Source organism: Schistocerca cancellata, chromosome 6, assembly GCF_023864275.1.
Source record: "Schistocerca cancellata isolate TAMUIC-IGC-003103 chromosome 6, iqSchCanc2.1, whole genome shotgun sequence".
Lineage (NCBI taxonomy): Eukaryota > Metazoa > Arthropoda > Insecta > Orthoptera > Acrididae > Schistocerca > Schistocerca cancellata.
In genome coordinates this window covers 556333416-556359256 of record NC_064631.1, presented here as the reverse complement: position 1 = coordinate 556359256, position 25841 = coordinate 556333416, and the positions used below count along the sequence as shown (strand labels likewise).

General features: G+C 44.0%; 1 protein-coding gene across 1 annotated transcript in view; it reads right to left on the bottom strand.

Annotated features, from left to right (window-relative positions):
* Positions 1-25841, bottom strand: part of LOC126088422 (uncharacterized) — an 82442-nt gene that overhangs the window by 5510 nt on the left and 51091 nt on the right. Inside the window, exons 3-4 of the mRNA XM_049906565.1 lie at positions 19385-19583; positions 14135-14281 (exon numbers count right to left, since the gene is read on the bottom strand). Coding sequence (XP_049762522.1) covers positions 14135-14281; positions 19385-19583 — 346 coding nt within the window. The remainder of the gene's footprint in view (positions 1-14134; positions 14282-19384; positions 19584-25841) is intronic.

Genomic DNA, 25841 nt, shown 5'->3' with positions numbered 1-25841 from the left:
AGTACAACAATGGGTAACTATTGTGGGCGTTTCGGTTTCATATTTCAAATATATTCAGAGACATTTAAAATTAATTAAAAACAAAATTTTATACCTTCCCATTAACAGCAACATCCTGAGATATTTATATGGTTTTGTAAATACATCAGAGGATGGCTTAAACTAAACACTTCGTTGTTAGCCTATATTATTAATTAAATAGTATACGGTGTATGACCTCCCCCCCATGAGCCATGGACCTTGCCGTTGGTGGGGAGGCTTGTGTGCCTCAGCGATACAGATAGCCGTACCGTAGGTACAACCACAACGGGGGGGGTATCTGTTGAGAGGCCAGACAAACGTGTGGTTCCTGAAGAGGGGCAGCAGCCTTTTCAGTAGTTGCAAGGGCAACAGTCTGGATGATTGACTGATCTGGCCTTGTAACAATAACCAAAACGGCCTTGCTGTGCTGGTACTGCGAACGGCTGAAAGCAAGGGGAAACTACGACCGTAATTTTTCCCGAGGGCATGCAGCTTTACTGTATGATTAAATGATGATGGCGTCCTCTTGGGTAAAATATTCCGGAGGTAAAATAGTCCCCCATTCGGATCTCCGGGCGGGGACTACTCAAGAGGATGTAGTTATCAGGAGAAAGAAAACTGGCGTTCTACGGATCGGAGCGTGGAATGTCAGATCCCTTAATGGGGCAGGTAGGTTAGAAAATTTAAAAAGGGAAATGGATAGGTTAAAGTTAGATATAGTGGGAATTAGTGAAGTTCGGTGGCAGGAGGAACAAAACTTCTGGTCAGGTGACTACAGGGTTATTAACACAAAGTCAAATAGGGGTAATGCAGGAGTAGGTTTAATAATGAATAGGAAAATAGGAATGCGGGTAAGCTACTACAAACAGCATAGTGAACGCATTATTGTGGCCAAGATAGATACGAAGCCCACACCTACTACAGTAGTACAAGTTTATATGCCAACTAGCTCTGCAGATGACGAAAAATTGAAGAAATGTATGATGAAATAAAAGAAATTATTCAGATAGTGAAGGGAGACGAAAATTTAATAGTCATGGGTGACTGGAATTCGAGTGTAGGAAAAGGGAGAGAAGGAAACGTAGTAGGTGAATATGGATTGGGGCTAAGAAATGAAAGAGGAAACCGCCTGGTAGAATTTTGCACAGAGCACAACTTAATCATAGCTAACACTTGGTTTAAGAATCATGATAGAAGGTTGTATACATGGAAGAACCCTGGAGATACTAAAAGGTATCAGATAGATTATATAATGGTAAGACAGAGATTTAGGAACCAGGTTTTAAATTGTAAGACATTTCCAGGGGCAGATGTGGACTCTGACCACAATTTATTGGTTATGACCTGTAGATTAAAACTGAAGAAACTGCAAAAAGGTGGGAATTTAAGGAGATGGGACCTGGATAAACTGAAAGAACCAGAGGTTGTACAGAGATTCAGGGAGAGCATAAGGGAACAATTGACAGGAATGGGGGAAAGAAATACAGTAGAAGAAGAATGGGTAGCTTTGAGGGATGAAGTAGTGAAGGCAGCAAGCAGAGTATCAAGTAGGTAATAAAATGAGGGCTAGTAGAAATCCTTGGGTAACAGAAGAAATATTGAATTTAATTGATGAAAGGAGAAAATATAAAAATGCAGTAAATGAAGCAGGCAAAAAGGAATACAAACGTCTCAAAAATGACATCGACAGGAAGTGCAAAATGGCTAAGCAGGCATGGCTAGAGGACAAATGTAAGGATGTGGAGGCTTATCTCACTAGGGGTAAGATAGATACTGCCTACAGGAAAATTAAAGAGACCTTTGGAGATAAGAGAACCACTTGTATGAACATCAAGAGCTCAGATGGAAACCCAGTTCTAAGCAAAGAAGGGAAAGCAGAAACGTGGAAGGAGTATATAGAGGGTCTATACAAGGGCGATGCACTTGAGGACAATATTATGGAAATGGAAGAGGATGTAGATGAAGATGAAATGGGAGATACGATACTGCGTGAAGAGTTTGACAGAGCACTGAAAGACCTGAGTCGAAACAAGGCCCCCGGAGTAGACAACATTCCATTGGAACTACTGACGGCCTTGGGAGAGCCAGTCCTGACAAAACTCTACCATCTGGTGAGCAAGATGTATGAAACAGGTGAAATACCCTCAGACTTCAAGAAGAATATAATAATTCCAATCCCAAAGAAAGCAGGTGTCGACAGATGTGAAAATTACCGAACAATCAGTTTAATAAGCCACAGCTGCAAAATACTAACACGAATTCTTTACAGACGAATGGAAAAACTAGTAGAAGCCGACCTCGGAGAAGATCAGTTTGGATTCCGTAGAAATACTGGAACACGTGAGGCAATACTGACCTTACGACTTATCTTAGAAGAAAGATTAAGGAAAGGCAAACCTACGTTCCTAGCATTTGTAGACTTAGAGAAAGCTTTTGACAATGTTGACTGGAATACTCTCTTTCAAATTCTAAAGGTGGCAGGGGTAAAATACAGGGAGCGAAAGGCTATTTACAATTTGTATAGAAACCAGATGGCAGTTATAAAAGTCGAGGGGCATGAAAGAGAAGCAGTGGTTGGGAAGGGAGTGAGACAGGGTTGTAGCCTCTCCCCGATGCTATTCAATCTGTATATTGAGCAAGCAGTAAAGGAAACAAAAGAAAAATTCGGAGTAGGTATTAAAATCCATGGAGAAGAAATAAAAACGTTGAGGTTCGCCGATGACATTGTAATTCTGTCAGAGACAGCAAAGGACTTGGAAGAGCAGTTGAACGGAATGGATAGTGTCTTGAAGGGAGGATATAAGATGAACATCAACAAAAGCAAAACGAGGATAATGGAATGTAGTCGAATTAAGTCGGGTGATGTTGAGGGTATTAGATTAGGAAATGAGACACTTAAAGTAGTAAAGGAGTTTTGCTATTTGGGGAGCAAAATAACTGATGATGGTCGAAGTAGAGAGGATATAAAATGTAGACTGGCAATGGCAAGGAAAGCGTTTCTGAAGAAGAGAAATTTATTAACATCGAGTATAGATTTAAATGTCAGGAAGTCATTTCTGAAAGTATTTGTATGGAGTGTAGCCATGTATGGAAGTGAAACATGGACGGTAAATAGTTTGGACAAGAAGAGAGTAGAAGCTTTCGAAATGTGGTGCTACAGAAGAATGCTGAAGATTAGATGGGTAGATCACATAACTAATGAAGAAGTATTGAATAGGATTGGGGAGAAGAGAAGTTTGTGCCACAACTTGACCAGAAGAAGGGATCGGTTGGTAGGACATGTTCTGAGGCATCAAGGGATCTCCAATTTAGTATTGGAGGGCAGCGTGGAGGGTAAAAATCGTAGGGGGAGACCAAGAGATGAATACACTAAGCAGATTCAGAAGGATGTAGGTTGCAGTAGGTACTGGGAGATGAAGAAGCTTGCACAGGATAGAGTAGCATGGAGAGCTGCATCAAACCAGTCTCAGGACTGAAGACCACAACAACAACAACACGGTGTATGAGAGTGAAAGTTAAGTCAAATTTCAATTTTCAAACAGAGATTGCTCTTTTCAGTTGTATGACATTATTATTTTCATTTGTTATGTTGTCTGAGTGAGTGAGGGGATGAAGACAGCATGAGTGTGATCTACGAACATTTAAATTTCTTATTAACAAATGATGAAAATGAGCGTGAATCTTATTGTGTAGATGAGAACTGAGTAACATATAACTTAAAGTAGCCGGTTTAAAGACTCTAGAAGCAAAATCTTTTCTATTGTTCTAAGGACCATTAAAAATAAGGTTATTTTCAGTTTATTTGATTTTCGGAATAAACTGCGTTTGGAACATTATTGAAGTGAATTCGGAGTTGGTGATTGGTGGAGAAAGGGAATTACCGTACTGTCAACGAAAAGTTATGAAGCAGCTTGGCTAAAAATATGTTCTAGCCAATAGAGAAGGGAACGCTCGCGGATCGTGGGAGGGAGAGATATTTGAACACACTCGTCTCAAGCAGTCGTAATTAATCTTTAGTAGTGTGAGGCAATACACTGCCGGAAAAAGACTGTAATGCTCTCAAGCACTGGGTTCAGTGACACCAGGATGTAACAGTTGCACACTAAGGGGCTGAAGTGTTAGTCATTCATTTGTCACGGTCGTCGGCGATCAGATAGCGACCAGGAAGCCTACCTGTGCACGCTGTGTTCTGACTCTGCGGGCAGTAACTGTACTGACTTCAGAGATGATTAGTTCGTGCAACAGTCACTCTAGGGTACAACCTCGCCCCGCCGACGAGTACTTCTCTTCTTGAACAACTTCAGGGTTCGCATTGTGGGCTTGCGGGAAGTTGGATAGACATGTCAACGGTTTGCTGCACGTGTTGGGCATGATGTATCGGCGCAGTGTCAGGATTTCAAAAGTGATCTGCTTAACAATCCCATACCTGTTACCATAACCTTGTTCTGGACGTCTAAGTAGTAAAAACACATTTCAGGATGGACGTATTGTGAGAACAACGATGGCTAACGGAATATCATCCAGGAACAAAATCCAGGCACATTTTGCATCTGCTCTGTCACCAAGAACTACTGGAAACCTATGCCTGCAGCAGGATTAAGATGACATGTCCCTCTGGCCAGGCAACCACTGACATAAGGACACCATCAAGCATGGCTGCTCTGGCGTCGTAGAAGAGTTCAGTGATCTGTCTGTATGCCAGTGTTGCCAGTGATGGACAAACATGTGTATGGCGGAGACCTAGTGAACTGCCTACTCCAAAGTGTATTCGTCCACAATACACAGGTCCCATCCCAGGATTCATGGAGTGGGGGCCATCAGTTACAATTCGCGATCGCATACGGTGTTCCTTCTGGATAAAGTAACCAGAGCCCGCTACATTGCAAGGCTGTTATCTCCGCAAAACTGCCATTTGTTTGACAGGAGAATGATGTAGTTTTTCAGCATAACAATGCACGTCCAGCTACGGCTGTTGGGACACAGCGTGCTCTTATGAGAAAGCAGTATTTGATAATAAACATCTGACTCGTGTCCAAAACACCACAAAGATAAGCTATTACCTAACAAAAAGTAATAGGCAAATAGTTTTTCTTTGACTGTATGTTTAAGAAGTTTGGTGCATAACTTATTGAAAATATTGTTATTTAAGTACGACTCATCCTCTCGTGCACATTTCCTGTCAGTACTATTACTGAGTCATGTATCCGATGAGAACTAAAATACACTCCTGGAAATGGAAAAAAGAACACATTGACACCGGTGTGTCAGACACACCATACTTGCTCCGGACACTGCGAGAGGGCTGTACAAGCAATGATCACACGCACGGCACAGCGGACACACCAGGAACCGCGGTGTTGGCCGTCGAATGGCGCTAGCTGCGCAGCATTTGTGCACCGCCGCCGTCAGTGTCAGCCAGTTTGCCGTGGCATACGGAGCTCCATCGCAGTCTTTAACACTGGTAGCATGCCGCGACAGCGTGGACGTGAACCGTATGTGCAGTTGACGGACTTTGAGCGAGGGCGTATAGTGGGCATGCGGGAGGCCGGGTGGACGTACCGCCGAATTGCTCAACACGTGGGGCGTGAGGTCTCCACAGTACATCGATGTTGTCGCCAGTGGTCGGCGGAAGGTGCACGTGCCCGTCGACCTGGGACCGGACCGCAGCGACGCACGGATGCACGCCAAGACCGTAGGATCCTACGCAGTGCCGTAGGGGACCGCACCGCCACTTCCCAGCAAATTAGGGACACTGTTGCTCCTGGGGTATCGGCGAGGACCATTCGCAACCGTCTCCATGAAGCTGGGCTACGGTCCCGCATACCGTTAGGCCGTCTTCCGCTCACGCCCCAACATCGTGCAGCCCGCCTCCAGTGGTGTCGCGACAAGCGTGAATGGAGGGACGAATGGAGACGTGTCGTCTTCAGCGATGAGAGTCGCTTCTGCCTTGGTGCCAATGATGGTCGTATGCGTGTTTGGCGCCGTGCAGGTGAGCGCCACAATCAGGACTGCATACGACCGAGGCACACAGGGCCAACACCCGGCATCATGGTGTGGGGAGCGATCTCCTGCACTGGCCGTACACCACTGGTGATCGTCGAGGGGACACTGAATAGTGCACGGTACATCCAAACCGTCATCGAACCCATCGTTCTACCATTCCTAGACCGGCAAGGGAACTTGCTGTTCCAACAGGACAATGCACGTCCGCATGTATCCCGTGCCACCCAACGTGCTCTAGAAGGTGTAAGTCAACTACCCTGGCCAGCAAGATCTCCGGATCTGTCCCCCATTGAGCATGTTTGGGACTGGATGAAGCGTCGTCTCACGCGGTCTGCACGTCCAGCACGAACGCTGGTCCAACTGAGGCGCCAGGTGGAAATGACATGGCAAGCCGTTCCACAGGACTACATCCAGCATCTCTACGATCGTCTCCATGGGAGAATAGCAGCCTGCATTGCTGCGAAAGGTGGATATACACTGTACTAGTGCCGACATTGTGCATGCTCTGTTGCCTGTGTCTATGTGCCTGTGGTTCTGTCAGTGTGATCATGTGATGTATCTGACCCCAGGAATGTGTCAATAAAGTTTCCCCTTCCTGGGACAATGAATTCACGGTGTTCTTATTTCTATTTCCAGGAGTGTATTTTTACTCATCCCATGCTCGAGAATTAATTTCATCGTAGACTCACAGACATTTGGGGATTTACCGTCTCTTAATTAATGAACATCATCTATTTTACTTCGCTTAGTTGACTTTATCAACTCGAGATGACAGTTGGTGATACACTTACATCCACATAAGGACGAAACCGTGAATTTTTGGAGACTTCTGTCACCGTTATTAACATAAAAATCTTAGGTTATTATTACGCCATTTTTCCAGTTTTTGTTAGAAATACGCAGATTTGTTTTGTCTGTACACAGTAAAATGAGGGAATAAGACTTGACAGGAGATTTGAATATTTTCACTTTCGTCCACGCACTGCACTTCACTATTACGTGCGTAGGGACGTAAGAAAGTAAGTTGCAGAAATTGTCCAGACTAAGAGCACAGCGCAACGAGAGTGGAGCATTGTCGGAAGACAGTAATTGTTCCCGGTTTCTGTAGACACAGTTCTGCCGCGTACGGATAACAGGCGCATCACAGTGTGAGAGGGAAATGGCGCGGCATTTGGAAACGTACTCTAAAACTGAAGTACGCGGGGCAGTAAGATTCTTGTGGGCAAACTCGTACGCAGATTCACCTTGAAATTCCGACAGTATATGGGCCAAAAGGAATGTCACGCCCAGCCGTAGCGAAATGCTGCCAACAATTTGACCAAGGCCGCAGACGTGGGTGATGCTGATTTTGCACCAAGAGGATTCCATCTTTTTGGCAAGTTGAAGAAACGTCTTGGGGAAAGAGATTTTCTAACGGCAAGGACGTTCACACAGCATTTCCCTAACGGCTCCCTGACCAAGGAGCGAATTTGTATAGTCGAGGAATTAAACAACTGGTAGAGCGTTTCGTCTGTTGTCACAGAAACTGCGTGAGTTCGTTGAAACACAGTGTCACGTACAAGTGTAGTACAGCATTTAATAAGTTACTTGGTGTGGCGTAATAATGTGTAACTTAATTTTTGAAGTCTCCTCGTAGAATATAGGCTGCTTACTTTGCCGAAGCTGAGCATGTAAAAACTCTTGATGCGGAAATGACTTGTACATGCAATTTTCCACTTTAATGCAAGACTGTCTTGAAGTCACATAGACACTTCGATCCAGTATCCAAATAGTAAACGAATAGACGGAATGATGGAAGAAATGCTTTTGATGAGCAACTACTATATTGACGTGATAAGCCTTAAGTTTCAGCCGGTAACCATTGTACGAGGTCTGTTCAAAAAGTTTCGGAACTTTGACCACAAAATTTTTCTACGCTTACCGTCTACGTATTTTGCATGGTCTCCTTCGAAATACTCTCCTCCAAAATTTTACACCGCCGTTTCCACTTCCGGAAGCTGTCTTGATACGCCTTGTGCTTGATCGCGCGAATTTTCTTTTATCTCGTCCATCATTGCAAATCTCCGTCCTCCCAACGGCGTTTTCAACTTCGGAAATAAAAAAAAATTCGCAGGGGCCAGGTACATAGATGTGGAGGATGAGGCACCACAGCAATAGTCACGCACCAACAGGGATGAATGTGTAGGTGCGCTGTCGTGATGCAAGAGCCATGAACTGTCTCGCCACATTCAGGCCATTTCCTTCTCACATTCTGTCGCAGGCGTCGCAACACGTCCCCATAGTACCATCGATTAACAGTTTGTCGCTGTGGCACGAATTCATGATGAACTAATTCTTTAAAGTCAAAGAAAACTGCCAATATGGCTTCGACATTTGACCTGCCCTGCCGAGATGTTTTTGATCTTGCAGAACCTTTCTCGACCCATTTTAAAGACTGAACCTTGATCTCAATATCATAACCGTAGAGCCACGTCTCCACACCAATTATAATTCCCTTAAGGAACATCCCGTTCTCATTTGCGTGAACCAAAAGGTCTTCGTGGAGTGCGAGGGTACGGTCTTTCCAGTCTTAACTCTCGAGCCGCAAGACGAACTTGGCGGCAATACGATGATGCATTCCAAGATGCTGTGTCAGGATTTCATGACTTGGTCCAACTGAAATGTTGCAGTCTTCTTCAACTTCTCGAACAAAGGTCTTCATGGACTGCGAGGGGAAGGTCTTTCCGGTCTTAACTCTCGAGCCGCAGACGAACTTGGCGGCAACACGATGATGCATTCCAAGATGCTGTGTCAGGATTTCATGACTTGGTCCAACTGAAATGTTGCAGTCTTCTTCAACTTCTCGAACAAAGGTCTTCATGGGCTACGAGGGGAAGGTCTTTCCGGTCTTAACTCTCGAGCCGCAGACGAACTTGGCGGCAACACGATGATGCATTCCAAGATGCTGTGTCAGGATTTCATGACTTGGTCCAACTGAAATGTTGCAGTCTTCTTCAACTTCTCGAACAAAGGTCTTCATGGGCTACGAGGGGAAGGTCTTTCCGGTCTTAACTCTCGAGCCGCAGACGAACTTGGCGGCAACACGATGATGCATTCCAAGATGCTGTGTCAGGATTTCATGACTTGGTCCAACAGAAATGTTGCAGTCTTCTTCAACTTTTCGAACAAAGGTCTTCATGGACTGCGAGGGGAAGGTCTTTCCGGTCTTAACTCTCGAGCCGCAGACGAACTTGGCAGCAACACGATGATGCATTCCAAGATGCTGTGTCAGGATTTCATGACTTGGTCCAACAGAAATGTTGCAGTCTTCTTCAACTTTTCGAACAAAGGTCTTCATGGACTGCGAGGGGAAGGTCTTTCCGGTCTTAACTCTCGAGCCGCAGACGAACTTGGCGGCAACACGATGATGCATTCCAAGATGCTGTGTCAGGATTTCATGACTTGGTCCAACTGAAATGTTACAGTCTTCTTCAATTTCTCGAACGCACAATTTCGTTGACGCACTTGGCAAAGAGTCGTCGGTAGATGTCGAAGGGCGTCCTGAACGAAGGTCTTCTTTAACTTCCGACCGGTCATTTATAAACCGTGTGAACCATTCGTAACATCGAGTACGACTTACCCACTCATCACCGTAGGCTTTCTGCATCATTTGGTGTATCTCTTGTCAAGGTTTTCTTGAGATTCACGCAAAATATAATGCGGGCGCTTTGCTCCTCTAGCCCCGCCATCTCGAAATTCGCAAACCATACGACACAACGGTCTATTCAATACAGCACTGAAAAACAACTAATAGTCATACAACAATGAAACTTCCTGAAGTTACACATTCAAAAAAGGCGTGTTTATGGATACCAACCGCATTTTGCTCCAACACACTATTGGCGCGAAATTATGGATGTTCCGGAATTTTTTGAGCAGACGTAACGAAATCGGATACTTGAGTGTAAGGCGTATCCAGGAGCAGATGTAGACCCAGATCACAATTTACTAATGATGACGAGTAAGCTGAAGTTTAAGAGTCTAATCACGAAGAATCAATGTGTAAAGAAGTGGGATACGGAAATACTAAGGATTGAAGAGATAACAGGCTAAAGATACTGTGATAATGAATAGCTCAGTTGGCAGTTCAGTTGAAGAGGAATGGACATCGCTAAAGAGGGCAATCACAGAAGTTTGAAAGACGAACATAAGTACAAGGAAGATAACAGTGAAGAAACCATGGGTAACAGAGGAAATACTTCAGCTGATCGACGAAAGTTCGAAGTACAAAAATGTTCAAGAAAATTTAGGAAGACAGAAATACAAGTCACTTAGGAATGAAATAAACAGGAAGTACAAGGAATCTAAGGCGAAATGGCTGCACGAAAAATGTAAAGAAATTGAAAAGGAAATGATTGTCGTAAGTTGAAACTCAAATCATAAAAATGTCAAAACAATTTACGATGGGAATTCCACTGCTAAATGCAGAGGAGAGAGTGGATAGGTGGAAAGCGTATATTGATGGGCTGTGTGAGGGAGAACATTAATCTGATGACGTGACAGAAGAAGAAACAGGAGTTGACAGGGAACGGTTAGGGTATCCACTATTAGAATCAGAATTTAGAAGAACTTTGGAAGACTTAAGATCAAAAAAGACGGAAAGAAAGGATAACAGTACATCGCAGTTTCTAAAATCACTGGGGAAGACCCAACAAAACGGCTATTCACGTTGGTGTGTAGATGGCGATATGCAATCATACTTTCAGAAAAACATCACCCATACAATTCCGAAGATGGCAAGAGCTGACAAATGTGAGAAATATCGCACAATCAGCTTTAAAGCTCATGCATCCAAGACGCTGACAAGAATAATATACAGGAGAATGGAAAAGGAAAATTGAGGACTTTTAGATGACGATCCGTTTCGCATTAGGAAAGGTAAAGGCACCAGAGAGGCTGTTCTGACTTTGCGGTTGATAATGCAAGCAAGCCTGAACAAAAATCAAGGAACGTTCATATGATTTGTCGACCTGGAAAAAGCGTTAGACAATATAAAATGGTGCTAGATGTGCGAATTGAAGACATGCGTGGAATAACAGGCTAGCCCTCGAATGTAAAAGCTTACAGATAAGTGTTGCCATCTGTTGCTGGGTATGGCAGCTATCAAAATCGACGTTGACCTCACCCCTAAGTGATATTTACGGGTGAGACCAATGCCAATTTCGATAGTTCCCGTACCCAGTAACAGATGGCAAAACTTATCTGCAAGTTTTCACATTTGAGGGCTAGCCCGTTTTTCCGTGCATGTCTTTAGTTTCGCAGAAAATTAGCGGTAAGCTGTAGGTTCAAAATGGCTCTAAGCACTATGGTACGAGGGTAGCTCAATAAGTAATGCAACACATTTTTTTCTCGGCCAATTTTGGTTATAAAAACCGGAAATTTCTTGTGGAATATTTTCAAACATTCTCTCTCGTATAGTTTCATTGACTTCCGACAGGTGGCAGCGCTGTACGGAGCTGTTAAAATGGCGTCTGTAACAGATGTGCGTTGCAAACAATGGGCAGTGATCGAGTTTCTTTTGGCGGAAAACCAGGGCATCCCAGATATTCATAGGCGCTTGCAGAATGTCTACGGTGATCTGGCAGCGGACAAAAGCACGGTGAGTCGTTGGGCAAAGCGTGTGTCATCATCGCCGCAAGGTCAAGCAAGACAGTCTGATCTCCCGCGTGCGGGCCGGCCGTGCACAGCTGTGACTCCTGCAATGGCGGAGCGTGCGAACACACTCGTTCGAGATGATCGACGGATCACCATCAAACAACTCAGTGCTCAACTTGACATCTCTGTTGGTAGTGCTGTCACAATTGTTCACCAGTTGGGATATTCAAAGGTTTGTCCCTCTGGGTCCCTCGTTGTCTAACCGAACACCATAAAGAGCAAAGGAGAACCATCTGTGCGGAATTGCTTGCTCGTCATGTGGCTGAGGGTGACAATTTCTTGTCAAAGATTGTTACAGGCGATGAAACATGGGTTCATCACTTCGAACCTGAAACAAAACGGCAATCAATGGAGTGGCGCCACACCCACTCCCCTACCAAGAAAAAGTTTAAGCCATACCCTCAGCCGGTAAAGTCATGGTTACAGTCTTCTGGGACGCTGAAGGGGTTATTCTGTTCGATGTCCTTCCCATGGTCAAACGATCAACTCTGAAGTGTATTGTGCTACTCTTCAGAAATTGAAGAAACGACTTCAGCGTGTTCGTAGGCACAAAAATCTGAACGAACTTCTCCTTCTTCATGACAACGCAAGACCTCACACAAGTCTTCGCACCCGAGAGGAGCTCACAAAACTTCAGTGGACTGTTCTTCCTCATGCACCCTACAGCCCCGATCTCGCACCGTCGGATTTCCATATGTTTGGCCCAATGAAGGACGCAATCCGTGGGAGGCACTACGCGGATGATGAAGTAGTTATTGATGCAGTACGACGTTGGCTCCGACATCGACCAGTGGAATGGTACCGTGCAGGCATACAGGCCCTCATTTCAAGGTGGTGTAAGGCCGTAGCATTGAATGGAGATTACGTTGAAAAATAGTGTTGTGTAGCTAAAAGATTGGGGAATAACCTGGTGTATTTCAATGCTGAATAAAACAACCCCTGTTTCAGAAAAAAAATGTGTTGCATTACTTATTGAACTGCCCTCGTACTTAACATCTGAAGTCATCAGTCCCCTAGACTTAGAACTACTTAAACCTAACTAACCTAAGGACATCACACACACATGCCCGAGACAGGATTCGAATCTGCGACCGTAGCAGCAGCGCGGTTCCGGACTGAAGCGCCTAGAACCGCTCGGTCATAACGGCCGGTGGTAAGCTGTAGAGAAAGGCGGGTAATACAATATGTGCAAGAATCAAGAGGTAACAATAAGGCTGGGAGGCCAAGAACGAAATGTTCGGATTAAACAGGGTTTAAGAGACAGATTTTGTCTTTCGCCCTTAGTCCTCAATGTATACATCGAAGAATTAATGATGGCGCCTTGTCACGGTTAGTGTGGCTGACCCCGTCGGAGGTTCGAGTCCTCCCTCGGGCAATGGTGTGTGTAGTGTCCTTAGCGTAAGTTAGTTTAAGTTAGATTAAGTAGTGCGTAAGCCTAGGGACCGATGACCTCAACAGTTTGATCCCATAGTCCTTACCACAAATTTCCAATTTCCAAATCAATAACGGAAATAAAGAAAAGTTCAAGTGTGTGGAAGTAAAATTCAGTGTGAAAGGATATCAATGATAAGATTTGCTGATGACATTGCTCTCCTCAGTGAACTTGAAGAAGAATTACAGGATCTGTTGAATGGAATGAACAGATTAATGAGTACAGAATATGGACCGAGAGCAAATCTAAGAAAGATGAAGGTAATTGGAAGTAACAGAAATGAGGAGAGCGAGAAACTAAAATCAGGACTGTTGATGAAGAAGTAGATGAATTCTGCTACCTAGGCAGCAATACAATCCAAGATAGACGGAGCAAGGCAGACATAAAAAGTAGTCTAGCACTGGCAAAAAGAGGATTCTTGACCGAGAGGTCTACTAGTATCAAACATAGGGCTTAATTTGAGGAAGAAATTTCTGAGGATGTACGTTTGCGGCACGATATTGTAGGGTAGTGAAACATGGACGTGTAAAAACCGGAACAGAAGAAAATTTAAAGCATTTGATATGTGGTGCAACGGAAGAGTGTTGAAAATTAGGTGGACTGAAAAGTAATGAGGAGGTTCGCTATAGAATCGGCGAGGAAAGGAATACGTGGAAAACACTGATAAGGGGGAAGAATAGGATGATAGGACATCTGTTAAGACATCAGGGAATAACTCTCATGATACTAGAGGGAGCTGTAGAGGGTAAAGACTGTAGAGGAAGACAGAGACTAGAGCGTAGGGTGAAAGTGCTACTCTGGGATGAAGAGTTCGACACAGGAGAGAAATTCGTGTCGGAACGTATCACACATCCCCACTCCCCCCCCCCCCCCCCCCCCCATACACACATACATAAACTCATTTTCTCAAAATGTACGTGTTCCTGGCGGAAATAAAATGATGACATATTTAATCAGGTAAATATGTGAGAAATAGCTACTTACGTGAAGAAAAGCTTCAGCATTTCTCCTAGTAGGCCAAAGCGTTCCACAGAGTGCCCGTGGACCTCACAGATTGCTCTAAGAAGGCAAGCGTGACCATCCATCCCGAAACTCGAAAGGAAATCCTCCACAGCAGCATAAAGAAGAGCTCTGGAAACAGTTTTAAAAGTCTTACTTTCTCATCCCTCAGCAAAATTTATTGCACAATAAATAAAACAGCATTATCATAGCTTGAAGTAAATGACACTTCATTAAAATTTGGATAAATATGTCAGGAACATTAAAAATAAAGTCTAAAGTGAGAAATGTGCTTTTGCGTAGTTCACAATCATAATGCAGATTTTAGTTTAGCCAAAATCGCTCACAATGGTCTCAGAATATATGTCAATTACACCAGCACAACCATTATCCTCCTCGTCACCAATATCAATACGTCGCCATATGCGGATGGAATCCCAGTTCGGTTTACAGCGGGCACTGTTTGCAAATGATCCCTTAATTTGCTTGCATTTATCTCGAACCTCTCACCCATCGCAAAGTTCCAGGCGACTGGCAAAAAGGGCAGGTTACTCCTGTAAATAAGAAGGGTAAAAGAACGGACCCACAAAATTACAGACTAATGTCCTTAACATCGATATCCTGCTGAGTTTTTCAGCATATTTTAAGTTCGAATATAAATAATTTCGTTGAGACAGAAAAGTTTCTGTCCATAAATCAGCACGGACAGATACTGAAGCGCCAAAGAAGCTGGGATTGGCATACGTATTCAAATACAGAGATATGTAAACAGCAGAATAGACAACAAGTGTCTGGTGGAGTTGTTAGATCGGTTACTGCTGCTACAATGGCAGGTTATCAAGATTTAAGTGAGTTTGACCGTGGTGGATGTGGGGAGAGAGATGGCAGAATTTTGAGAGCGGACGATCTGGACGTGTGTCCATCAACAAAGAGTAAATTTGTAATACTGGATATCATGAGCTTATGACTTTTGAACATTATTAAGGTAAATACATTGTTTGTTCTCCATCAAAATCTTTCATTTGTTAACTATGCCTATCAGTAAGTTAGTGCCTTCAGTAGTTAGAATCTTTTATATAGCTGGCAGTACTGGCGTTCGCTGTATTGCAGTAGATTGAGTAACGAAGATTTTTGTGAGGTAAGTGATTCATGAAAGGTATAGGTTATTGTTAGTCTGAGCCATTTTTTGTAGGGATTACTGAAAGTCAGATTGCGTTGCGCTAAAAATATTGTGTGTCAGTTTAGTGTTGATCAGAATAACTTGAAACGTCCCCTTAGAAAAATTTATGAATTACTGTGCTGATAAACCTCTTAAATTACTTGCTTTTCAAACAGCTGAGCACAACTGAACGTACTCAAACATTCACTAAAGTGACACACAATATTTTTAGCGCAACGCAATCTGACTTTCAAAAATCCCTACAAAAGAATGGCCCTGACTAACATTAACCTATACCTTTCACAAATCACTTACCTCACCAAAATCTTCGTTACTCGAACTACTGCAATACAGCGAGCGCCACTACTGCCACCTAAATAAAAGATTCAAACTACGGAAGGCACTAACTACTGATAGGCATAGTTAGCAAATGAAAGATTTTGATAGAGAACAAACAATGTATTTACCTTAATAGTGTTGAAAAATCATAATATACATAGCAGTTCATGACATCCAGTCTTACAAATTTCACAACTCCGCCATTTCTTTCCCCACATCCACCACTGCTGACGGCTCACCTCCAACTGCGCAACGCTACGCGCTGTTCACATCCAGCTGCCCAACACTACAATGGCAGACAACAATGCAAACTAGCCGCAGACTGCACACAGCACAGCCAGTGATTTTCATACAGAGCGCTACGAGGCGTTACCAATACAAAAAACCTAAACAGCCTACTTACAAACTAAAGAGAGAAATGTCTGAGCACGTTCAGTTTTGCTCAGCTGTTTGAAAATCAAATAACGTAAGAGGTTTACTAGCACAGTAATTTATAAATTTTCCAAAGGGGACGTTTCAAATGCATTGGTGACGAGTGAACATTTGTGCCGAAGACTTGAATTTCCCGCTTTATACAGGTGGTAAGTAACCACTTGAACAAGTCGAAACGCTCAGTAATGTTGTCGGACGGCATTGTTCTATTGCAGGATAATGCCCGCCCATTTGTCGCCAAGGTCGTTTCGAGTGTGCCGCAGAAGTTACACATATCCCATGCTGTCCTGATCCCTTCCCATGCGATTTCCATGTTTCTGTCTCCAGAAGAAAGACATTTGTCGCCGTCGATTTACGAGTGTTGAAACTTTAATAGTGGCAACTATTTATTTACAGCTCGTACAAAGTATATATGCGTTTCAAAGTTTTACTGACCTTCAAAGTAGTCACCAGGATTGTGTAAAACCCGTTTCCAGCGATGTGGAAGTCGTAGAATACTCTTAGCAGTGCCAGTTGTGTTGACAGTTCGAGCGGCGCGCTCTATTGCCCAACGAATTTGTAGCAGTTCTGGAGCGAATGCCATGAAGTGTTTCCTTCAGTTTAGAAATCGAGTTGAACTCACGAGGGCTTAAGTCAAGGCATTGCAATAGGTGGTATAGCATTTAGCAGCCCCATCAGTCAAACAAATCAGTAACAGCTTGCACTGTACGTGCTTGAGCATTGTCGTGCAAAATGATGGTCAGTTCCTGCAAAAAAGTGTCATTACTTCTGTCACTATGCTGTTCATTTTTGGAACACAACCTACGACCAGCTTAGAGACAGAAGTGATAACACTTTCTGCAGGACCTGACCATCATTTTGCAGGACAACTCTCAAGCACGTACAGTGCAAGCTGTTACTGATTTGTTTGACTTTTGGCGCTGCTAAGTGCTATACTACCTACTGCACCTAAGCCATCGTAAGTTCAACGTGATTTCTAAACTGAAGGAAACACTTCACGGCATTCGCTTGAGGACTGCTACAAATTCGTCGGACAATAGGCCGCACCGCTCCAACTGTCAACACAACTGGCACTGCTAAGAGTATCCTACGACTTCCATACAGCTGGCAACGGGTTATACACAATGCTGGTGACTACTTTGAAGGTCAGTAAAACTTCGAAACGCGTATCTATTTTGTGCGACATGAATTGTGACATCGACTATATTACTTCTTTTGTGGCTTTGTAAGGACCCTTCGAATAGAACTTCTGTGGCCGTGCGGTTCTAGGCGCTACAGTCTGGAACCGAGCGACCGCTACGGTCGCGGGTTCGAATCCTGCCTCGGGCACGGATGTGTGTGATGTCCTTAGGTTAGTTAGGTTTAATTAGTTCTAAGTTCTAGGCGACTGATGACCTGAGAAGTTAAGTCGCATAGTGCTCACAGCCATTTGAACCATAATACACTCCTGGAAATTGAAATAAGAACACCGTGAATTCATTGTCCCAGGAAGGGGAAACTTTATTGACACATTCCTGGGGTCAGATACATCACATGATCACACTGACAGAACCACAGGCACATAGACACAGGCAACAGAGCATGCACAATGTCGGCACTAGTACAGTGTATATCCACCTTTCGCAGCAATGCAGGCTGCTATTCTCCCATGGAGACGATCGTAGAGATGCTGGATGTAGTCCTGTGGAACGGCTTGCCATGCCATTTCCACCTGGCGCCTCAGTTGGACCAGCGTTCGTGCTGGACGTGCAGACCGCGTGAGACGACGCTTCATCCAGTCCCAAACATGCTCAATGGGGGACAGATCCGGAGATCTTGCTGGCCAGGGTAGTTGACTTACACCTTCTAGAGCACGTTGGGTGGCACGGGATACATGCGGACGTGCATTGTCCTGTTGGAACAGCAAGTTCCCTTGCCGGTCTAGGAATGGTAGAACGATGGGTTCGATGACGGCTTGGATGTACCGTGCACTATTCAGTGTCCCCTCGACGATCATCAGTGGTGTACGGCCAGTGTAGGAGATCGCTCCCCACACCATGATGCCGGGTGTTGGCCCTGTGTGCCTCGGTCGTATGCAGTCCTGATTGTGGCGCTCACCTGCACGGCGCCAAACACGCATACGACCATCATTGGCACCAAGGCAGAAGCGACTCTCATCGCTGAAGACGACACGTCTCCATTCGTCCCTCCATTCACGCCTGTCGCGACACCACTGGAGGCGGGCTGCACGATGTTGGGGCGTGAGCGGAAGACGGCCTAACGGTGTGCGGGACCGTAGCCCAGCTTCATGGAGACGGTTGCGAATGGTCCTCGCCGATACCCCAGGAGCAACAGTGTCCCTAATTTGCTGGGAAGTGGCGGTGCGGTCCCCTACGGCACTGCGTAGGATCCTACGGTCTTGGCGTGCATCCGTGCGTCGCTGCGGTCCGGTCCCAGGTCGACGGGCACGTGCACCTTCCGCCGACCACTGGCGACAACATCGATGTACTGTGGAGACCTCACGCCCCACGTGTTGAGCAATTCGGCGGTACGTCCACCCGGCCTCCCGCATGCTCAAAGTCCGTAAACTGCACATACGGTTCACGTCCACGCTGTCGCGGCATGCTACCAGTGTTAAAGACTGCGATGGAGCTCCGTATGCCACGGCAAACTGGCTGACACTGACGGCGGCGGTGCACAAATGCTGCGCAGCTAGCGCCATTCGACGGCCAACACCGCGGTTCCTGGTGTGTCCGCTGTGCCGTGCGTGTGATCATTGCTTGTACAGCCCTCTCGCAGTGTCCGGAGCAAGTATGGTGGGTCTGACACACCGGTGTCAATGTGTACTTTTTCCATTTCCAGGAGTGTATGTGTAACATTTCATCAAACATTATTTGCATATGTCACAAAAAACGCCAAACTGTTCGCTCTTCGTGGAAGTCGTACCTTGATGTAATAGTCGTTCAGTGCTGTATTCCAGAAGATACAGGATATAGCCTACATAGAAGGGCGCCAAGTTGCGTACGTCTCAAAAAAATGGTTCAAATGGCTCTGAGCACTATGGGACTTAACTTCTGAGGTCATCAGTCCCCTAGAACTTAGAACTACTTAAACCTAACAAAGCTAAGGAAATCACACACATCCATTCGAACCTGCGACCATAGCGGTCTCCCGGTTCCAGACTGTAGCGTCTAGAACTGCTCGGCCACCCTGGCTGGCTCGTACTTTTCAGTGAAAGGCAAGGTTCCGCGTTTTGGCCTATTAGAAAGTTTCAAAACAGCACAGGCTGGTCTTGGTTCTGGTAGAGTATGAAGACACGTAGTTACCTCTCGCCTCCGTGGAAGTTGGCGTTGGGCGGCGCCTTGGGCGGCGGCAGGGAGCGCCCGGAGCGCCTCCTGGCCAGCAGCTGTGAGAGGTAGTCGGCCAGCAGCTGCCCCGTCATGCGGCCCATGGAGCGCGCCAGCAGCGGCGGCAGCACGCCGTACGGGTTCTGGTTGTCCGTCAGACCCAGCTTGTCGAAGTCGACTGCAACAGCGCCACTCCCGTCACTCACTCTGCACCTACTAGAAACTACCTTCCACAGGCCGCACGTTTTATATACAGGGCACACACAGCTCTTCACGAATGAAGATACCACTGACAGCTGGTAAAACTTGGTTTTAATTGACTACAGTATACCCCCCCCGCCAAATTCTGTAAGTCCCTCCAGATCCTCAAGCGCCATGCACTGCGCCTCGCCTTCCGTATATGCCTCCCACACCCACGCCGATCCTCTATGACCTGATTCCTTTTCCCCAACTGCTCTATTTCCTCGAACATGTCCGCGTCCTCTACACCTCCCGCCAACTTGATTCCCCTCATCCCCTGGTTGCTCCTCTCCTCTCCAACCCCCGCCTGCTGCCGCGCCTTCACCGTTGTGTTCCCTCCAGCTCTATGCCCTTCATCTCCTTTCCCGAGGTGGCTTCCGTCCACTCCCCTCCTGGATGATGACCTCTCTCCCTCCATTTCTCCCTCCTATCAACTATTATCCTCACCTCCTCCTCGCACCCTCTGTCCTTTTTCCGGTCTCTCTCTCCCCCCTTCCATCCTGTCTTTTCCCCACCTACCCACTTTTTGAGTCCATTCTCTCCCCCAGGGGCCTTTTTCTTTCCCCTCCACTGCCTTCCCCACTCCTTCTCGCGTCCGCCCTGCCCCCTTTCCTGTGTCCTGTCTCTCCATTGGCTGCCCCCTTTTTTCCTTTCCTCTCCTCTCCCTTTTTTCCCCTCAACGCCCCCCCTCCCCCCAATCTGCACAGTCTCTCTTCTACAGTGCTGTTTTAAGTGCCTGTTCAGTGTTGTGCGTCTCCTGTCAGTGTTGCAAACGGACACCATACTGTCGTTAGGTGTGTTTTTTAACGGTTGCGAACAGAAACCAGACTGTAGCCGTGTTTTTTAATTGTGCCTGTCTATTTACTACGTGTTTTAATCAGCATCACCGACCCTTTGTTTTTACATTCTCTTTGCAGTTTTTCGCCTTGTTCTAGTTTTAATCAGTCACCATTTTATCGTCTATTTTTACTTTTATGATATCTCCTAATTTTGTTTTTAACTTTTCTGTAGGCTGCAGAGCGACATATTACGCTGCTGCCGGCCCGGCCCCTCTGGGGAGGGGAGGGGGGGAATCGAAATCCAATAAAGGAATAAATAAATAAATAAATAAAATGCACTGAAAATTTGTGCTAGTATATAGAAACATATTTGAAGGTGTGTACTCGCAAAAATTACTGCATTAATCCATCGCACCGTAGGTGAACCCAACGTTCATAGTCAAGGTACTGACACTGAGAGAATATTGTCAGTATTGCAAGAAACTAGACGAAATAAGGGTACCTGGAAAGGTGGTCCAATTCTTTGTATGTCCAAGTATCTAAGAAAAAGAAACAGTACTGAAGGCTAAAGCCGATTTCGGAGATATAGCTCAGACAAGTTAACGGTGGAAATAGTGTTAGACCTTGGGTACACAGTAGAACACACTAGGCAAGCCTCTATCTTAACATCTCGCAACAGACACGGAAGGCGCAGCTTACAACAGTAGGATCTTCCTTCACTGGTCACCAGGAAACACTAACATATTAGCTAAACACTCGTAGTCTCTATCACGCGGACGCTGAGACGCAGTGTGCCGCTGGGTCGCTTCCTCACAATACAGTTAGCTATGAAAATAATCAAATTTTGCCAAAATATTGTTGTTGTTGTTGTTGCGGTCTTCAGTCCTGAGACTGGCTTGATACAGCTCTCCATGCTACTCTATCCTGTGCAAACTGCTTCATCTCCCGTACGTGCTGCAGCCTATATCCTTCTGAATCTGCTTAATGTATTCATCTCTTGGTCTCCCTCTACGATTTTTACTCTCTACACTGCCCTCAAATACTAAATTGGTGATCCCTTGATGCCTCAAAACATGTCCTACCAACCGGTCCCTTCTTCTAGTCAAGTTGTGCCACAAACTTCTCCTCTTCCCAATTCTATTTAATACCTCCGCATTAGTTATGTGATCTACCCATCTAATCTTCAGCATTCTTCTGTAGCACCACATTTCGAAAGCTTCTTATTTCTTCTTGTCCAAGCTATTTATCGTCCATGTTCCACTTCCATACATGGCTACACTTCATACAAATACATTCAGAAACGACTTCCTGACACTTAAATCTATACTCTATGTTAACGAATTTCTCTTCGTCAGAAACGCTTTCCTTGCCATTGCCAGTCTACGTTTTATATCCTCTCTACTCGGACCATCATCAGTTGTTTTGCTCCCCAAGTAGCAAAACTCCTTTACTACTTTAAGTGTCTCATTTCCTAATCTAATTCCCTCAGCACCACCCGACTTAATTCGACTACATTCCATTATCCACGTTTTGCTTTTGTTGATGTTCATCTTATATCCTCCTTTCAAGACGCTGTGCAATATTCTTATGTCTTAAATACAACTGACTGTGCAACGTGTTCTAAACACTACCTTTTATGTGTCTAAAGATTTCCACTACCTCCAATACATCAAAACCTGGTCTTTTTCTTTTCTATGGAAATTACAAGATCACAAGACATGTGATACTATGCCTATCTTCCCCCTGATGCGACGCTAATGCAGATTTCGCACTTTTTAAATGAAGATACGAGGGGCCTAACAGATTACCGTGTCTATTTTTTGGGGTACTCATTGCATTTGATACACTAAACACCCTCTGTGTTACTTTTGTAACACACTCTCTATGTCTAAGTCTTTCAGCCAGGTTAGAAGAAATGAAATACCCTGGGACAGTATTTTTGGATCTCATACAACGGCCAATATTCTTCGAGTGGAACCCAGATACGGTAGTCTACTAAAAAAACCGCTTCATTGCTCTGGCCAGTCGGTTGAAGCGTTATGCCATCCCATCTAGATCCCATCTGTATGAGAACATCTTTTTTCTTTTTTAATATACTCTTATTGACAGCATTAATAAACTCTTCTTCATATCATTTTGATAATCAACGTATCGTATACGTGCTTATTCTTTTACTTTGGGTCACTTTTGAAAGGAGGACTTCGTTCATACGATTCAGCATAGCTCGAAAAGCAGCAGTTTTGTACATGGGTAACATGAATCTTTATGAGTAACCCAGTCTGTCGTTTTAGGCTTTCTGCAAATGTCAGTTTACCATTTTTGGATCTCTCACTGACATTAAAAATTGGAAAAATCAGTTCTGACAACTGCCTTTAGCACACGTCTACTGCTACAACACAACTGTTCACTCTATTATAACAACAACGTGCAACGGCGTGATACAAAGTCGAATATATCATTTTACACATTCAGTATAAAACTGCCTTCGGCCAGTGACATCTTGCACCCACACCCTCTCAGCTGTTTGCACTGTCGTTGTAAGCACAGTACGCCAGGCATGACCCAACATATGGGTCATGAGCGTTTACCATTTTATCATGATTTTACTCTGTGTGACGTTGACATTTGAGACTACGTATTTTATCTGCCTACTCTGTTAACTTCATGAAGACAGGTATGTTTGCTAACCTTCCACACTATGTTTATTACGATACTGGTTGTAATAGTTGATAACCTACTATTACGTAAATTTTTTCATAAATATGTACATATTTCTTTACACATCAATTTGAAGATGATATAATGATTGCAACCATTAATGGAATAAACAAATATTTGCGGTCAGAGACTCTTGCGGTATTTACAGAATTTCATAAGTTTGGATCGCTATCACCTTCATAGTGACTATATCACAACTCATCTGCACAAAAACGTCAAAAATTAAATTGGTAGATACAGTAATGAATGAGGAGCTATTGTTTCGAACATGAGGAAAAAAGAAATTTATACCTTAACTTGAGTAAATGAAATTAATACCTTGAGTAAAAGAAGGGACATTATCAACAGTGATAGGACACATTATGTGGCACCAAGGACTGGTCAGTTTGGTGATGGATGGAAGCATGAGGGATGAAAATTGTAGAAGGAGACCAACAGATGAATAAGTTAAGCAGCTTCAAATAGATGTAGGTTACAGTAGTTATTTGAAGACAAAGACGCTTGAGCCATTGTCACACGGCGCGAGGCAGCTAACATTGACTTGGTAGCATACAGAACATCCAACATCATGAGACGCAGCACTGTCAGCATATGGGACAATGTAGTCAACGTGATTTTGCGTCCTCAGCGCTCTCCAGCGACAGTTGTCTGCTTTACGGGCGTGAAATTCCTACATTACCTCTTTTATAACGCACATTTCCTCTGTTGTCCATAAGCTAATTATGCTGTTCTGTTTGTAGTATATATGAATAAAAAAGCCAATATCAGTGAATATGCAATAAGACAAAAATGGAAGATACACGCCCAGTCAGTAAAGATATCTCCTTGTTAAAATTCACCAAATGAAACAAACTCACTCGTGAAAGAGAACGCACTTATATTTACATAACATCAAGTATTACAGAATTATTTTTATTAATTTCGTAAGAAAATCCACAACCTTTTGGAAGTCGTGAAAAAAAATATAGAACTGAACTCAAACCCTATACCAACCTAACCCCACTTCTGTAACTTGGTGCCTCTACCCAGTATGGTTTTCTTCCTGTAGCTTCCTTATGAGCGGTTTTATATTTTATAGTATAGCTTTCTGTACGCTTTAGTTGCCGAAACGTGATTAATTTAATTTAATTGTAATAAATTCCGTGGTTTTATTGCAACAGACCGTACCATAACAATTCTTTCTCTAGGCATTTAATGTGCTGGTGCTAATAAAAGCCTACAGCCTGGCATAGTGCAGAAACTCGACGTGGCATGGACTCAACAAGTCGTTGGAAGTCTCCAGTGGAAATATTGAGCTATGCTGTCTCTATGCCCTCCATATTTGCGAAAGTGCTGCCAGTGTAGGATGTTGTACACGAACTGACCTCTCGATTATGACCCATAAATTTATTTTTATTTATTTATTTATTTATTGTTCCGTGGGACCACATTAAGGAGAAGTCTCCATGGTCATGGAACGAGTCAATACATGAAATTATAACACGATTGTGGAAACAGATAAAATGAAATATAAGAAACATATTCAGGCGACTCGTCATTAGTTTAAATAAAGAAAATCAAGAATGTAACACTGGAATTTGCTTAATTTTTTAGCTCTTCCAGGAGCTCCTCGACAGAATAGAAGGAGTGAGCCATGAGGAAACTCTTCAGTTTAGACTTAAAAGCGTTTGGGCTACTGCTAAGATTTTTGAGTTCTTGTGGTAGCTTATTGAAAATGGATGCAGCAGAATACTGCACTCCTTTCTGCACAAGAGTCAAGGAAGTGCATTCCACATGCAGATTTGATTTCTGCCTAGTATTAACTGAGTGAAAGCTGCTAACTCTTGGGAATAAGCTAATATTGCTAACAACAAACGACATTAAAGAAAATATATACTGTGAGGGCAATGTCAGAATTCCCAGACTATTGAATAGGGGTCGACAAGAGGTTCTAGAACTTACACCACACATAGCTCGAACAGCCCGTTTTTGTGCCAAAAATACCCTTTTTGAATCAGAATAATTACCCCAAAAAATAATACCATATGACATAAGCGTATGAAAATATGCGAAGTAGACTACTTTTCGTGTTGAAATGTCACTTATTTCAGATACTGTTCTAATGGTAAATAAAGCGGCATTTAGTTTCTGAACAAGATCCTGAACATGGGTTTTCCACAACAGCTTACTATCTATCCGTACGCCTAGGAATTTCAACTGTTCCGTCTCGCTTATAACATGCCCATTCTGTCTGATTAAAATATCAGTTCTCGTTGAATTGTGAGTTAGAAACTGTAAAAACTGAGTCTTACTGTGATTTAGCATCAAATTATTTTCCACAAGCCATGAACTTATTTCATGAACTACATTATTTGATAATGTTTCAATATTACACACAAGATCCTTCACTACCAAGCTGGTGTCATCAGCAAACAGAGATATTTTTGAATCACCTGTGATACTAGAAGGCATATCATTTATATAAATAAGAAACAGCAGTGGCCCCAGCACCGATACTTGGGGAACGCCCCATTTAACAGTGCCCCATTGGGACTGAACATCATTACCACTCTCAATATTGTGGAGAATTACCTTCTGCTTTCTGTTCTTAAAGTAAGAGGCGAAGCAATTGTAAGCTACTCCCCTTACTCCATAATGTTCCAACTTCTGCAGTAATATTTTGTGGTCAACACAGTCAAAAGCCTTCGTTAAATCAAAGA